The sequence below is a fragment of the Neomonachus schauinslandi genome, chromosome 2, assembly GCF_002201575.2.
Source record: "Neomonachus schauinslandi chromosome 2, ASM220157v2, whole genome shotgun sequence".
In the NCBI taxonomy this organism is placed as follows: Eukaryota; Metazoa; Chordata; class Mammalia; order Carnivora; family Phocidae; genus Neomonachus; species Neomonachus schauinslandi.
In genome coordinates this window covers 123,517,400-123,535,895 of record NC_058404.1, presented here as the reverse complement: position 1 = coordinate 123,535,895, position 18,496 = coordinate 123,517,400, and the positions used below count along the sequence as shown (strand labels likewise).

General features: G+C 33.4%; 1 protein-coding gene across 1 annotated transcript in view; it reads right to left on the bottom strand.

Moving 5' to 3' along the window:
• STPG2 (sperm tail PG-rich repeat containing 2) overlaps positions 1 to 18,496 on the bottom strand; it is a 307,549-nt gene that overhangs the window by 55,455 nt on the left and 233,598 nt on the right. The window contains exon 9 of the mRNA XM_021680406.1: positions 16,242 to 16,401. Coding sequence (XP_021536081.1) covers positions 16,242 to 16,401 — 160 coding nt within the window. The remainder of the gene's footprint in view (positions 1 to 16,241; positions 16,402 to 18,496) is intronic.

The following is an 18,496-nucleotide window of genomic DNA, read 5'->3' as shown; positions in this document are numbered from 1 at the left end:
GTCGTTTACCCTTGTGATCTCATAGCTGACTGGGAGCTGAGGCTTTGCCACTGCCCGGCATCAGGAGAGAGTTTCCTAAGGCATATCGTTAGACCAGGAAAAGAGCAAAATTCAAAATTCAGAATATGGCTTCTATCAAATCTGTATCATTTTCATACATTGTAAAGTCAAAAAATCATAAGTCAAGCCATCATAAGTCAGGGATCGTCTCTATATACTTTTATGAGAATGAAAAATTTCTGAGAGAATGAAAGTAGGTAAGATTGAATAAAACTTCAGTCCAGGGCAGCACTGAAGGAGCAATAAGTATGCAGGACAGAACTGGGGGGGGGCAGGGGGGAGGGAGGAACCGACAAGAGTTGTTATCTGAGGTACCTTGGCAAGAACAATTAAGCACTACCACTTACCTCTCCCAAGAAGCCACATAAGTCTCTGTCTTATGTTCAGCCAGGGACAGGTGTGGAAAGGTGGCTGGAACAAAGAGAATAAGTGGAAAAGCAGGGACAGAGCATAAGGGAAGTGTCTCAGATGGTTAGTGAAACACAGTATGAGAAGACCAAATGTTAAAGTACCCCCATTTATTGTTACATTTTAGCTACATTTTCTTGTTACTGAAAACAGTCCAGAGAGCAAGCCCTAACAGCAGCAGCTCCTTCCCCTGGCCCTGGTGGGATATACCAACACAGACATTCTAGAGTCTAGTAACTGTGTGACTATGTGTTCTGGTTTCCCAGGACCTTGGTCTATGCCTATAATTCTCATGTCCCAATTCAATTTAGCATTTATTTTGAAAACAGTGGCCAAATTTGCATGATAAATCTTATAAACTATCTAGCAAGGAATCTCAATTACAAAGATGAGCACAAAAATCAAGTACTGACATACATTTAAGGAAAGACAACTCAATTAAGATACTTTTTTTAAAACCTCATAACCAAAGAAACAAAATAAAGGATCACTCAGAATCATAGTTTTAAATCAGAATATTTAATGTCTTAAAACAGGTAAGCTAACACATATAAAATGCTAGAAAATGTGGGATATAATAAAAACAGACATTTATGAAAAATGCAAGTAGATACAGAAATCACTTCTCAGATTGAAGAACAAAAATATAAATACAAGGCTTGAATAGCAGAATGAAAGCTTTTGCAGAAGGGTGGCTGGAAAATGGGTCAAATTATACTCCAAGAACTCACAACAAAGACATAAAGAGAAGATACTAAAATAAAAAGTGATCTAGAGGCTAGAAGTTCCAACGTGAGCTAGCAAAAAAATAAAATATAAAGAAGGCTGAGGAGACACTATGAGAAGAAATAATTACTGGGAGTTTCTGAGAATGAGAGAAAAGCATATGAGCTCGGACTGAGAAGGTTCAGCTTGATCCAAGCAGAACAAATAAAACAAACAAGCAAACAAATAAAACTTTCATATCTATCCAAGCTAATGAAAATTAAAGACAAAAAGAATTCCTGAATGATTGCAACAAAAGGGAAAAAATTACATTGACAAAAGAATGCTCAGTACCAGTATGAGTGAGATACAAGAAGACCACTAAATATCATGAAAAACAAGGAAATCTCAGTAACAGGTAGAGAAGACAGATTACCTAAAAAGACATTGACAATTTGAGGACTGAATCGTCAACAGTGACCATGGAGATCAGTAGTATGACTCTTTAAAGTGCTAAGGAAATTAAATATCAAATAGAATGATACAGCCAGTAAAGGCCACTGCAATACTTTGTATTGCAAGAATAAGGATGACATTAAGACATTTTTTTTAATTAATTTGTTCAAAATTAAGCTCCTGATGGTCTCTCCAAAATCATCACCTCTTAGATTTGTCTCCATCTAAGTTAATGGCAAATCTCTCCTGATAGTTGCTTGGACCCAAACCTCTAAGCCGTCTTCGGCTTCTCTTTGTCTCACAGCCTACATCAGAAACAATGGCATATCTTATCAGCTTTGCCTTCAAAAAATACCTGGACTGTAACACTTATCACCACCCTGACAGCCAGCACTCTGCTCCAAGCCACCATCATCTCTCACTGATACAGCAATAGCTTATTAATTGCTTCTTCTCTTGCTCCCCTCCAGTCTATAATGTACAGAGTAAACTTGTTAAAACAAATCCTATCCATTCAAAACCCTCTAATAGCTTTCCATCTCACCATGAAGCATGACTTACCAAGCCATGTATCATCTGGATATACATTACATCTCTGGGCACATCTACTAATCTCCAAATAATTCTTTCTGCAATAGCCTTACTGGCCTGCTTGCTGTATCTTGAACTTGCCAGGCCCTCTTGTAGAATCTGTTCCCTTTGTCTGCAATGCATTTTCATTAGATACCTTCATGTTCCCTCAGTTCCTTCTGGTCTTGTCGTAAAAGTTACATTCCCAGTAAGACTTCCTTTACCCTATCTAAAATTTTATATCACATTTTTCTGCTTTATTTTTTCTGCTACAAAATGTAAGATAGAATATAACTATATATTTTATGTTTTATCATGCTTATTCCCTGTCTTCCTAGAATTTTAGTTCTATGAAAGCAGGGATTTTTGTATATTTTATTTTATGTCCAGTATACAGTATGTACTGACTTGAATGAATAAATGAAAGTATTCATCACTAAAGTCTGTAACTAAAGGAATTTCTAAAAGATACACTTCAAGAAGAAGAAAAATGACCCTAGGAGGAATGTCTGAACTTTAGAAAGGAAATGAAAAAAATAATAGATATGGGTGAATCTAAATAGCAATTTATTGCAGAAGACAATTTGTAAGGTTAAAGAAAACAAAGCTAAAGCATTGTTCAGGAAAACAAAGATCTTGATGAAATATAAACATTATTAAGTGTGCATGTGGCAACACCTAGGGTATTTACTATAAAAGCAAAAATAAGAGTATATAGATTCCAAACCAGTAGAGCAAACAGATGAAAGCGGGTGGTGGTAGAGGATGGTGGGGAGGCCCTGAGTCATTTTTTTAAAAAAGGCAAGAAATAAAGAAATACAGAAAAGTAGACAACAACAGAAAATAGAGATTTTGTAACCTGGTTATAAAAACAAAATCCACCTATTTCTGAATATGTTAGTAACAAAGGGGACCCACTAAAAACATAGTCAGAGAGAATAGTTGAAAGTAAAAGGATGAAGAATGATATGCCAGACAAATTCTAACAACAACAAAAGGCTGATATAGCTAAGAAGTATTAGTAGAGATAAAGAGGGGCATTCTAATATGATAAAATGTTCAGTTCAACAGAAAGCTCTAATATGTAGTCACCTATAACAGTACTGTTCAAAAATTATTAAGTTAAAATTAAACAGACCATGAGGAGTAATTGTAAAATACATCATTATAGTGGGGTTTTTTGACATACCACTCAAAGTAATTAATATATTAAGCAAGATAGAGAAGATATGAAAAATTCAATTAATAAGCTTGATCTAGCTGACATCTATAGCATTATATGCAAATACTGACAAATACACATTTCAAGTGTAAGAGAAATATTTACTAAAATACTATGTATTAGGCGATAAAACAAGTCTTAAGAGATTTCAAAAACTGGACAGTATGTAATTAACATTTCTTGACTACAAAATTTACAACTTAGTTAATAATTATTAAAAAAACTTTTAATAAGGTTATAAACATTTGAAAAATTTAAATATAGTTTTAAATAACATAGGTCAAAGTACATATGATAATATAAGTTGGTATAAATTTAGAACTGAATGATACTGAAAATACTGTAAACAAAAGGAAGAGGCAAAAAATAAATAAATGCTATTGCTATAAGCCAGTGAGATTTTGAAACTATCTATTTACAAATAGAGCAATACCTAATTAAAAACTTTCCAAATCTTTTTTCTTGAAGCTAGATGGAACAAACAAAATCTGGCAACAATGACTGACGAGGAAAATTCAAGGACGGATTATTACAGGATAACCTCATTCACAAATATATGTGATGTGGAACTGGAAAAATCGTTGAGATAATATTATAGATCTAATTGTGAAAAACAAAGCAATAAAATGTCTACAAAATTATTTAAGAACTATGATAGGGATATAATTCTTAAACAAGATGTAAAAGCAGTGACTTTAAGGAAACGATTAATAAATTCAATATTAAAATTGAGAAGTTATGTTTATTAATAGAAATCATTAAGAAACTGAAAATGAATCACAGAGGAGATAGTATTTACAGTATGTATAACTACCAAATATAACCATAATATATTAAGAACTACTAATCAATAATAAAAATAATCTAATAGATGAATAGAAAAGAGACATGAAAAGGGACTCTCAAAAAAATATCCAAATGACCAAAGAACATATGAAAAAGTATTGAACTTCATTAGTCATCAGGAAAATACATAATAAAACCTCAGTGAAATACTCCTAAACCAGAATGGCTAAAATGAAAAAGACTGACAACACCATACGTTGGTGAGATAGTGGAGCAATTGCAAATCTCACACATTACTGGTGGGAATATAAGTCACTCCAGCCACTTGGAAAAACTGTTGGGCAAGATCTAATAAAACTGAAAATCCACCAGACTCTATGACCCAGACACTCCACTCCTAGGCATATAAATCAAGAGAAATGTATATTTATATGCACCAAAAATATATGTACAACATTCACTATTAACAGTACTCATAAAAGCACTAAATTGGAAACAACCCAAATTTCCATCAGTAGTACGATAAGATGGATAAAGAAATTGTGATACATTCTTTTTTTTTTATATTTATTTTTAGAGAGAAAGAGGGAACATAAGAGTGGAGGAGGGGCAGAGGAAGAAGGAGAGAATCTCAAGCAGATTCCCTGCTGAGCATAGAGCCTGACTTGGGGCTCCATCCCATGACCAATGAGACCATGACCTGAGCTGAAACCAAGACTCAGACACTTAACTGACTGAGCCAGCCAGGTGCCCCTGTGGCACATTCTTATGTTGAGAATAAACTAATGATTGCCACCTGAAACAACATTGTTTATAGGCCACAAATTATAAGGTTGAGTGAAAGAAGCCATACACATAATACACCTCATTATTGAAAATAGTGAAAATACAGCAAAGATGACAGAAGCCAGAATAATGGTTAGTGACTAGGACAGAGTTAGGGAAGGGGTTAAGGATGCTTGTATTGTTCTGTTTCTTCATTTAATAATGTTTACATGGGCAGTTCAATTTATGAAAATGCACTGAGATATAAACTAATAATTTGTGTACTTTTCTATAATATTTTTAATGTAATAATTTTTATTAGTAGGTAAGGCCACAAGTTTTCATTGTCTCCTGGAAATATAAATTTGTTATTTCCATTATTGCTTTGTAATATATTTATAATCAAAATTACATGATACCCAAAATGGGTAGAGATGGACACACTGAACCTATGTTGGTATAATTTAGCTTTATGTATAAAAAGTAGACTTTTAAAATGTATTTTTAATATTGTAACATTTCTTAGAATTCCACATTTCATTACATTTCCTCAAAATGCAAATCATTCTGTAGTGAATAAAAAACTGCACATACAATCTTAAACTCAGAAATTAAAACTTTTAAAAACATGAGAATAATGTTTTAAAGGAATTGTAATGTATTCAGGTAACCAATGCTGACTCTTCAAAGTAAGGCACAAAAAAATCAATTTTTATCACTTGATATCTATTGCAATTAGAGAGCAATGCCAAGTCACTGACACACTAATGGGTTTCAAAATATTTCAAAAAGAAAAAGGAAATTGTTAAGTGTTTTAATTGAAATGCAGTTATAAGTATAACAAATTGGATAATATAATCTTTCTGTAAAGCTACCACATAAAACTATCATAACATAGTGTTGACTTTTAATAAATTTATAGCATTGTCTAGATACATTTTATATAACTTTACATAATAATCCTACACTGAACTATTTAAAAACTTTTATTATATTTTCTACTACAAAAAGAGTTGTTTTTCTGTGTTCCAAGTGTCTGAATTCTAATTTAATTTGGAACAGTTGTGTAGCATTTCCAAAGAGGATTGGTTCTACAAAAGTAGACATGGCTTGCTTGAAAAGAATATTATATCTGACAGAAACATATTTTTCATGTTTAAATTTTACAAGATGAAAAGAGTTCTGAGTGTGGATGGTGGTAATGGTTGCAGAACATTATGAATGTATTTAATACCACTGAACTGCACATTTAACAATGGTTAAGATGATCAGGGTACCTGGGTGGCACAGCCAGTTAATCCTCAAACTCTTGGTTTCAGCTCAGGTCATGATCTCAGGGTTGTGGGATAAAGCCCCCCATCTGGCTCTGTGTTCCGCATGGAATCTGCTTAAAATTCTCTCTCCCTCTCCCTTTGCCCCTTCCACTCATGCTATCTTCTCAAATAAATAATTTTTTAAAGATTTTATTTATTTATTTGACAGAGAGAGACACAGCGAGAGAGGGAACATAAGCAGGGGGGAGTGGGAGAAAGAGAAGTAGACTCCTGCAAAGCAGGGAGCCTGATGCGGGACTTGATCCCAGGACCCTGGGACCATGACCTGAGCCAAAGGCAGATGCTTAACGACTGAGCCACCCAGGCGCCCCAATAAATAAATATTTTTTTAAATGGTTAATGAGGCACCTGGGTTCATCAGTTGGTTAAGTGTCGGACTCTTGGTTTGGATTCCAGTCATGATCTCAGGGTCCTGAGATTGAGCCCCAGGTCGGGCTCAACACTCAGTACGGAGTCTGCTTCTCCCTCTGGCCCTCCCCCTGCTCATGTGCTCTCTCCTTTTAAAATGAATAAATAAAATCTTAAAGATAGATAAATAAATAAATAAATAAATAAATAAATAAATAATAATAAAATTTTAAAAATGGTTAAGATGATCGATTTTATGTTGTGTATTTTATCACACACAAAAAGAACTTAGAAACCTGTGCACTAACAGTTTTCCGAGCCCTTGGCTCAGGTCATGATCTCAGGGTCCTGGGATTGAGCCTCTCAGACTCCCTGCTCAGTGGGGAGTCTGCTTCTCCCTCTCCCTCTGCCCCTCCCCCTGCTTGTGCTCTCTCTCACTCTGCTGTCTCTCAAATAAATAAATAAAATCTTTAAAAATAAAAAAGAGTAAAGTTAAATCTACATTTGGCATCAGTGCCATCCCATTCTTTGCAGCCTTTAGAGATTAGGCTTCTTTATTTCGCAAGGACTAGGTCCTTGAGGGCATTCACTCCTAATAAAAACAAGTTTCATCAATAACAAAAGTCTGAAAAAAATATAATAAAAATCTGATCTGAGATGAAGACTTCATGAATCAAGGATTTTTGTTGTGAGGCTTTGTTTTAATTTGGGGTTTTTTGTTCGTTTTGTTTTGTTTCGTTTTTTAATACAAAGAGAAATGTCTTTGCAACCTCTTTATCTGTTCTTTTAGCTTCCTCAAAATCTTAACATGATGAAAAGTGCAACACAGATCAGTAACAATCAACACTAAGAAGGCACAATTATGTAATTTTTGGCTTATTTTCTCTAAGTTCTTCATATATAGTTAAGTCTTTCTCTTTAATTATAAGAAAGTTTGATACTTGTTGCCTCAAAACATAACTGCATTTGAGCCAAGACAATTTCTGAGTTTTACTGATTTCTTTGCCCTATTCTTATAAAATATTATATGAGCTAATTCACACTAAAGGAACATGCACTGCAGTAGAAAATGCTGATTCTTCATCATCAAATAATATTCCATTGACTTCTGTATATTATTTCAAATAGTCTATCATTAGCAGACAGTTTATTTCCAATGTCTTTCTACAATATAGATATTACTGTACTTAGCTTTTTATTTCCTTCCATTGATTTAATTTGAAGAAAATAATATAATTCAAATTTTTACCAACCTTGGACTTTCACTCTCAAATAACATTAATTCATCCACTTGCCAATAAATTTATACATGATTTTGGAAACAGTTGTAATGTAGGAGACACTAATAATTGATTTTTATTATAATTATCGGTGGACATTTTTCTCCCTTGCTAGATATAAGATATTTGATGACAAGGATTGAGTAGCAGTGCCTGAAACATAGTATGTGCTCAAAAAGTATTTTTTATAAAGAATGAATGAATAAAAAAATGAACCATCTGGGTCTTATTCCTGTTTACTATTTTCAATCTGTATTAATATGAGCAAATCTTTTTTTCTTTTTAGTTACCTGACTTTCCATTTTCTTCCTTATAAAGACAGTGATCATTAACTCATAAGCTAGTTGTGATAATCTGGTAATGTATGTGAAATGCTTTGAAAACTTAAAACTTTCACTCAAATACAACACGTAGATTTTAATCATTAATTTATCTAAATTGAGCAATTTTCCTCTGTCTGGCTATTATCTACCCAACGCTAATGTTCTCTCCCACCTTCTTATATGATTTCAGAACATGGATCATCTTATGACATTACCCTATCAAATATTTCTTAGATAGCTTAATATTATTGTTAATAGCCTTTCTAATCCTGGACTTAACCTTACTCTTGATTCAACTTCAATTATAGGAATGAATACATCTTCAACTTAATAATTACATAGAATATCAACTTCCTATTCTTGGATCACATCACCTTTGAGACCTATACTGAAGCCTTGTCTTGCCAACCAGTCCAATTATTCCATATTTTACTTAACACTAACTTTATCTGCCTTCATTTGTCTTTCTCTGCTCAGAAATTGTTCTAATTATCTAATGCTGCATAAAAATCTACCCCTCAATACCAGTGGCTTCAAACAACACTAATTATTTATTTTGCTCAAAAATCTACATTTTATGCATGACTCAGAAGAAAAGGCTCATCTCATCAGTACAGGGTGTCAGCTGGGGCAGCCTGACTGGGGACCGGAGGTTCTGCTTCCACTCCCACTCACTTATAAGACTGGTTAGTCCATGCTGGATGTTGGCTGGCAGCTAGGCCTAGGAGCCTCACTTCCTCTTATGGACCTCTCCTGGGCTGCTTGGTTTGTGCCCTGGTAGAACGGCTAGTTTCAAGAGTAGGCATTCTGAGAGGACCATCCAAAAGTGCATGAAGTTTTTACGATTTAGCCTCAACAGTCACATAGCAACTCTTTTGCTACACTTTATAGAAGCAATACCAAAGGTCCACCAAGGAACTAGAAATAAACTTCAAGTACTCAATGAAAGCAGTGTTAATTCTGCACTGTGTGAAGAACATACAGGATTAAATATATTGTGGCAAAAACTTTGGAAAACACAAACTTCCATAGTCCATTCTCTGGCTATATTTCACATCTCCCTTATGTAAAATACAAGCAACCCTACTGTGAAGGCTCCCAAATTTCATCCCATTATGGCATTAACTTGAAGTTCAGAATCTTGTCATCAAATTCTGGTCCAAATGGGATGAGACTCCTCTGATTTAATTCCTCTGTACAACTCTTTGAATACCATTCTTGATCTAAAGGCCCTGAACTAAAGAGACAACTTACTGCCCCACAGATATCCTATAGACTAATGGTAGAACAGACATAAGATAAAGGCTATCAACACAGCTATCCAAAGAGAGAAAAATAGGAAGGACATAGCAGTCATAGGCTCATGGCATTTCAAATTCAGTAGAGTACATGTTGCCAGTTCCTAGATAAGGGTCCAGTCCTAATTCCTAGGAGTTATTCAATATGTTTCATGACTCCATTCTGTGGGTTTCTAGTTCTATTCTCTTAAGTCATTCTTTTTCCATGAAAAGTAGCCCATGTTTGCAACTAGGTGGTTTTTCAGCCAACTTCCTACCTATAGAAATTTGAAAGTCCAAAAACCTCTTTTTATTTTATATACTGTGTCTATCCCTCTTAGATCCAAGCTAATATAATTATTTTTTAAATGTGTGGCCTCTTTGTTTTATCAATTTATAACTCACTCCATTATATAAAGTCATACCCACAAAATGTTTGAGATAAGCTCTCCTTGTCTATGTAAAATACATATATCATCAATTCTTTACACCTTTACACCATTTTCTACTTTAAGGCTATAACTCTACGTCAGATTTTGATTCTATTATCCTTTATGTTCTACAATATTGTGTACCAGTTCTTTCCTACCCGTGCCCCCTGCATACTTATTTTCTCCTTCTCAAATGAAATTTTTCCCATAGTCTTCAAGATTCTTTAGTATTCAAAAAGTGAATAACTCCAAAAACTCAATATACTATGCATAGGATAATTCTGCCTCTAATATATGCCTATTAATAAATATGAGGGGCACCTGGGTGGCTCAGTCAGCTAAGCCTCTGCCTTTAGCTCAAGTCATGATCTCAGGGTCCTGGGATTGAGCCCCCAGTCAGGCTCCCTGCTCAGCACTCTCTCTCTCTCTCTCTCCCAAATAAATAAATAAATAAAATCTTCAAAATAAATATGATCATTTGCAAATTATGTATAAATAAGGAGAATTTACTTGAACTGTATATAAAGTACCCAATAAAATGAAATTGAAATTGAAACTAATAAAATTAGTTCATTTTCAATAATAACATTTCCATCATTTTTGGGGGGGAGGGCAGGGGGGAGAGGGAGAGAGAGAATCTCAAGCAGGCCCCACACTCAGCATGGAACCCGACTAAGGTCAGTCAACTGACTGAACCACTCATCCATCATTTTTAATAAAGATATAGAATCAACAAATCCTCAAAACTGATCCGATCTATTTTTGCCTATACTCAAAATTACCTTGCATTTTAACATACCAAAAGCATTTCTGTAAGCTATAGAAAAACAACAAAAATTATGTATTTACTGCACGAGGTTAACAGTACCCAGCAAGAGAGATAAACTCCATTTTGATAAACTCTATAGCACTTCTGAGGCTATATTACAAGCCACTGAGAAAATAGAATAAATAATTAGTTTTCACACTACACTGATTTTATATCAAAGGTATTACTTATGTTTATTGAAAAAGTGAACAAAACTACCTACATGGTATATGTTCAATTAGCTTCCAAGATAAATTATATTTGTTTCCTGAAATAAATTCCTGTGGGAATGTGATGCAGAAATCAAATGTTATTTTCATGAGAAATGATCTATACTTTCCACATAAAGTAAGTCTCAGTACCTCTTATGTTCAGCCTTCAAATATTGTCTTATATGCCACACATGTTGTGGCATCTTCCATTCATTTCAATATTTGATTTTAATAAAAATGATGCTTTAAAATTCAATTGTTTTTCTTCATTTAAAAATCTTAAAATAATTTTTACTTACTATAAAGCAATGTACATTCATTTAGAGAAAACAATTAAAAACTGAAAAGCAAAACAAAATCTTTAACAAATCGAAGGATTTATACTTACATATTATTTTTTCAATGAGGCCTTCTCTAATAACATTCTTTGAAACTATGTGCAACCCATTCTGAACTCCCAGTCTTCCTTCTCTCTCTTATTTTTCTTCATAGCATTTATAACCACCTGGTATTCATTCTTTTTTCTTTTCTCTATTTTTTCTTTGCTTTCTTTCATGTATCAATCTATTGATATATTTCTTCTATTAAATGTCTAATCCATGAAATGTCTCTTATACCTCAAATTAAGCTCTATGAAACAACGTTTATATTTTGTTCAAGGCCCTGGAATAGTGGTGAATACAAAAGAGACACTCAGTGCATATTTGTTAAATGACCCTCAGTGAATATTTGTTAAATGATTAATCAAATGAATCTTATCTTTTTACCAGATTTAAATATATATACCATGTTAAAAATTTTCATAGGACTCTATCCATTTGATGTGTGAGAATTAACTAGACCACATTTTTCTTTCATTTAGGACATTTTAAAGTTTTCATTACTAGTGTTCTTTGGCAAATTTCCTTAATGCTTAAATTTGGGGCATAGCGTTAATTATTTCCCTAGGGTAATCCCAGAAGTAGGATTTTGGGGTTAAATGGCATATATATTTGAAACATTCTGCCAGCCTGCCCTTGAGAATCACTGATATCAACTTATATTTCCACCACATTGTATGAGAGCCCTCGGTTTTCTACACTCGATATTTTCATTCACTTTTGTTTTAAATTTGCTGAGTATTTCCCTCCTCTCAATGTCCAAAACCAGGTCAATATGAGCAATAAAGTAATGTTTAAGCCCTCTTCCACTTAACAAAAATTTTACTTTACCTGAGCTGGATCAATCACAAAATCATTTACGTATCTGTGAATTAAAACTTGGTGCAGTAAGAGTATATTGCTTTATAATGTGATGCACCTCATTTAATAATCTCTTCATTAAATTTTTCTAATGTGTTTTCACTGGCTACACAACATTTAATGGTAAACTATACTGACTGCAAATATACTATTTCCCTCTTTAATTTAGACTAATGAAAATGAATTTTATCTTTCTTAAATATATGCAAAGAAAAGACTTCATTTATGAATAAAACAAAACTACTTCCATGCTATTAATAAAAGTTCTAAAATATTTTGAAACAAATATATCACCATAAAATGTTGATCAATTGAATGAATGCCCTATAAGCTGATAAATCCCGTAAGACTATTATTCATTCATCAACCAAACTCATAACTCATAATATATCATTTACAACCTCATTTCTTAACACTTTAACTACAAATGTAAAATATCCAGTAATCAATTTTAATTTTCCAATTATTCTATTTATAGGTAGAAAGATAAAAATATACATTAAGTTCTATAAGGCAAACTACTGAATTTTTAGTAATGTCATGACTCAGAGAGGAATGAATATGCCTATCATGCTGTATAAATTGATTCCATTTTATAGTCTTACAACACAAAATAATTTTATCTGACTTATAAAATATTTGATGTACAACCCAAAAAGGTCCTTCCCACTAGTATTAAGGTAAAATAAAATTACCAATGTTTAAATGACTAATAATATGATTAAAAATCTTTTTTTAAAGTTTTTATTTAAATTCAAGTTAGTTAGCATACAATATAATATTAGTTTTAGGTGTGCAATTTAGTGATTCAACACTTACATACATCACCTGGAGCTCATCACTGACAGGTGCTCTCCTTAATCCCCAACACCTATTTAACCCATTCCCCACCCATCTTCCCTCTGGTAACCATCAATTCGCTCTCTATGGTTAAGAGTATGTTCCTTGGTTTTCATCTTTCTTTTTTTCCCCTATGATTGTTTCTTTTTTTTTTTTTTAAAGATTTTATTTATTTATTTGACAGAGAGAGACACAGCGAGAGAGGGAACACAAGCAGGGGGAGGGGGAGAGGGAAAAGCAGGCTTCCCACAGAGCAGGGAGCCCGATGCGGGGCTCAATCCCAGGACCCTGAGATCACGACCTGAGCTGAAGGCAGTCGCTTAACCGACTGAGCCACCCAGGCGCCCCCTATGATTGTTTCTTAAACTCCACATATGAGTGAAATCATATGGTATTTGCCTTCCTCTGACTGGCTCATTTCACTTAGCATAATACTCTAGCTCCATCCACATCCATGGCAAATGGCAAGATTTCATTCTTTTTTATGGCTAATATTCCACTGTGTATGTGTGTGTGTGTGTGTGTGTGTGTACACACAGTTTCTTCATTCATCAGTCAATGGACATTTGGACTCTTTCCATAATTTGGCAACTATAAATAACACTGCTATAAACATCAGGTGCATGTATCCCTTTGAATTAGCATTTTTGTATTCTTTGGGTAAATACCTAGTAATGCAATTGCTGGATTGTAGGGTAGTTATGTTTTTGACTTTTTGAGGAATCTCCATGCTATTCTCCAGAATGGCTGCATCAGTCTGCATTCCCATTAATAGTGTAAGAGGGTTCCCCTTTCTCCATATCCTCACCAACACCTGTTGTTTCTTGAAAAAAACACTTCTCTCTTAATTTAATTCTAAGATAGGATATGAAAGGATATCATTCATAGGATAAAAATTGACACAAAGCATATAACCAACAGAACTATTATCCCTGTATCTTTTGATTATATAACAATGATTTTTTTTTTAAATCACAAGACTTAACATACTAAGTTAGATGATATTCCCAGCAAAAGTTAGACGGTACTAAGAATTATAAACAGAAATGTGCTATTCCCACTTTAGAACAGAAAACCATATTACTATGTATATACTAAAAAGAATCAAGAATTCTTTGTCATATTCATTAATAAAAAACCTAGCCTAAATAAAAATCAATAAAAAATGAGGAATCTGTTTAGAGTTGATAATATCACACCTGAATATCTTTTCTTTGATTGGATCAGTGTAAGAGAATTAGGACAAATGGAAGTTAATTTTCAATTACCAGAATGAAGCACAGATATTAATTGAATTGGCCCTGGTCACCTACTGAATCTATATTCAAGACATGTTTTGGATGGTATACCTTAAATAGTAGATTAAATTTAAAAATATGAACAATTCTAATAGCTACGATATCTGCACATGTCAGAGGAAATCAAATTTTATACCTCAGAGTATCAGGTAGTACCTTCAGAAATCCACTTTTTTCTAATGTATTTATTATAGACACATGTGGGATTTCTGCTATCATTTCTTTGAATTATATGCTACTTTTAAGATGCAGGATGGCAAACCATGGCTTATTAGTTCAACCAGTGTAATAAACTCTTTTTGCTTAGCAAGCTGGCTACTCCACAGTTGTGCAGTGACTTTGACAATCACTATGTCTTTGACTTCCAAATAGTAACTCTCTTCATAATGAAGATATTCCTCTCTCCCAAATTCTTTCAGAAGCTAGTGTTGGCCTGACAAGAAGAAGAAATGTGTTTCATATTATAATAAGATTTTATACTTCTAAGGAGCTTCAGAGCTTTTGAAAATGACTTTGAAATATAGTCTTATTAATCTTTAATATTCTCATGAGAGCCAAGTAGGTGGCAAATATTTTCTGAATTTTGTAAAATAGAAACTAATATAACAATTAGTGAATTTACCGCCTTAGGCCAAGTACTGAAATGATGAAAAGTTGCGGTGCCAATCCTCGCACCTAACTGAAACTCCTATGCCTTCCAACCACAGTAATTTTTATGGAGAGAACAGTAAAGCCAGAGAGAAAAAAAATATTCTTCAGAAAATATGACGTTCAACATAATTTACTTCAAGAGACCCTGAAATGGATATTTATTTATTATTTGATTGTGCTTGGTGATGGTGACCGTGATAGTACCAGAACCTGAAACAACTAATTTCCCTGCACCCCTTCTGGGTGACCACATATTGAGTGTGGTCAGGGACACACTAGAGGTGTGTGCATTCTATTTCATAACAAAGCTAAAACCTGACAAAATCAGCAAGAGTATAGTAACTCAAGAGAAGAAAAAGAAAATAAGAAAAGTTATATTTTGACTTACAACAGACCTTTAACTGGGCAATATACTTGATTATTGAAAGGCAATGAAAAACAAAGCAAGCCTCTATGGATCACAGGCTCTCAGTATTCTCATTTGCTGACGAGTTTTTCATCAGAAACTCTTGAGCGAATTTCTCCATTCTGTTTCATTTGTTTTTCTCTTCATATTCTCATAGAGTCATTACAACAGTTTGGTTGTTTACTAGCAATACGTTTCAAAATTACTGTTGAAAACTATCGTTCCTGTTTTCTATCTGGTTTTCCTGTGTGAAATAACACATTTAACTGATTTATCCTCATTACTAAGGAAAGCTATTGCATTCATTCTTTAGTCTAAGAACACTATTACTAGTAGCTGAATTAATCCCAATTTTAAAAATCAAAATTGCTTTTGGAATTTTAACCCCCCCAAATAAATGTTTATCTTTTTGCATGGATGTTTTCTTGATACTTGAGAAAAAATAATTTCATGAGAATAACACGATGTGTGTCTTGTATATGATTGATCTTACAAATCATAGTAAATTGCCTTTCTCCTCTAATGACTCTAGCATATTAAGAATTGGGGGTTTTTCCCTGATAGAAAATGACTTTACTAGCTTTAAGTTAAAACTGGTAAGATGGTCTTTGTTAAAATTAAGAGACATAAAACTCCAAACAAATCTTACAGTTGAAAAAAAAAATCTAAAATCTTTCACTGAATGAACAGATATCTTTTTCATCCTGTACATTTAAAAGAGGCATGGTAAATATAAAGGTATGTTTATAATTGTTTATTTTTATAACAGAAGCCTTAGATTTTTTTTTCTCATAGCTTTAAAAGAACAGTCTGTACTTACCTGGTCCATCAGTCATTTTCTCCAGACGCCGAGGAGTTGTGCTAAGAAAGGAGGCATGTTTCAGTTTAGCCACAAAACTACGAGGTGGCATGTATTTATGTTGAACTTGGGACATCTCATATGATTTTTGAACATCATAGCTGCCAGGTGCTGGAATATCCTGAAAAGAATTTCAGTGGATGAGCATTAACATGTCTTACATGGAAAATATCTAAAACCATGTGGTATAGATGTTCACACTAAGCAACGGCATAAGTGGAAAAATATGAAAATTCTCTTAATCATTAAAAAAAAAGAAATTAAAAGACTATCCCTAAATTTATACCCTCCTTATAGGACTGTAAATTTGCATGTCAAAATTTAAGGTAAAATAAACAGAATTATGAAATTTAGGTCCATATTCTTAAAAAAAGTAGCTTTTGTATTATAGATCAAACTTTCATTTTCAAAATTCATAATGAAAATCAAATTTCATACAGGAACGAGAATAATTATTTGTTTTCATAAGAAGCAAAACTATCCCTGCTATACTGTTCTATGTGAGCACACTTTACTTATTCTACAAATGAGGCTGCTTATTTCATTTTTAATAGATTCCAATTAAGTTGAAAGGCTTCCCCTTTTATCATTTATGGCTGTTTATATGCTCTACAGTTATATTAACATTTTTAATCAACAGAAACCACATGGAAATTAATAACTATAATAATAATTCTAAACTCAATTAAATATAAAATATCATATATTTGTTGCACGATCAATGCCTGTAAACCATTAGCTAATTATTTCAATGAAAAAAATTTTAACTCATTCTCCTCAAATTATTTTAAAATATAACATATTCTATGTAACATATCTTTTCATCTCTATTATGTATAAAAACCAAACTTTTCAAGTTTTAATGTTTTTCTAGTAGGCAGGACACTCCTGTGGCTAATGGTGTAGACTCTAACTCTAGACTTCTTGGGTTTCAAATATCTGCTCCTTACTTTTTAGGGACCCTAGGCAAGCCACTTAACCTCCGTGATTCTTAGTTTCCTCATTTGTAAGTGGAGAAAATACTAGTCTTTATATCATATCTCATAAGGGTTGTTATGATAATTAAATTAGTTAAAACAAGTAAAATACTTAGAACGATACCTAATTCCATAAAAGCATTAGATAATCTTACTATTCCACAAAAGTTAATATCAATGCAAAAAAACAATACTGAACTTCAGGGTTTGGGCTAATAAGGAAATATTTTAATGTTTCGAGTAAGTCAAACAAATTTGGATACTGAAAAATCATAATTTTAAAGTCCATTGAGGAGCCATACTTTATAAAACACACCTTCTCTTGTTTCTCATGCCCTTATTATCTCCTTCAAGCATATGCCAACAACATTATCGTCTACTTCCAAAGAATCATTAATATGGTATGGGTACTAGGGGAGGAGATTCTTACATGAAACCCCACATTTCTGGTTTAAGTGCTGTGCCAAACACCAAATGCCATACTCGGTAAGTCAACTAATAAATGTCAGCAGTTGTTTTCTTCTTGCCCACATCAACAGGATATTTAGGAACGGTAGGCTGAAGATAAGCAGTAACAGTAGTAGCTGCATAGATGACTTCTGAATCTTTTGGGGCTACTTCTGTGGTATGTGAAAGGAAAGTGGGAGAGAGTGCCAAAGCACGAAGAAATCTTGAGTACACACAATATACTCAGAGTGTTTAAGAAAGCTTGGCAAAGATCTTGACTGTACCTACTACACATTTTAATTTTCTTATCTGAAGCTATTATAGTTACTGCCTCCTGAACACCCTGCCTGGTGTCACCACCTATTCCTTTTTCTAGTGCCTAGCCTATATATGATTGATGGCTTTGGCTACTGCCACACAGAAACCTTTTTTTTTTTTTAATGCCTTGAAGCAAAGATAAGAAACTTCATCAGTGATCGGTTTTCTTAAAACATAATGTGTTCCCACCAAGGAAAATTCATCAAACTAGTTATCCTAAATTTCAATAGATTCACTGTGTCCTCTACCAAGTAAAGATATACTACCCTTGTTCATGATCATCTCTTCCTATAACATAGCCATGCTTCTCTGAAAACATATTCCCTGCTTTTGTCCTTTATCAATGCTTCTAAGCTCTTCCTACTCATCTTCAATTCTTATTTTGTCTGACCAAGAGATTGATATTTCAAGTCAATTTCCTAGGCCAATGGTTATTAAGACAAATCTGAAATACTGTTTAAGAGCAATAATTTA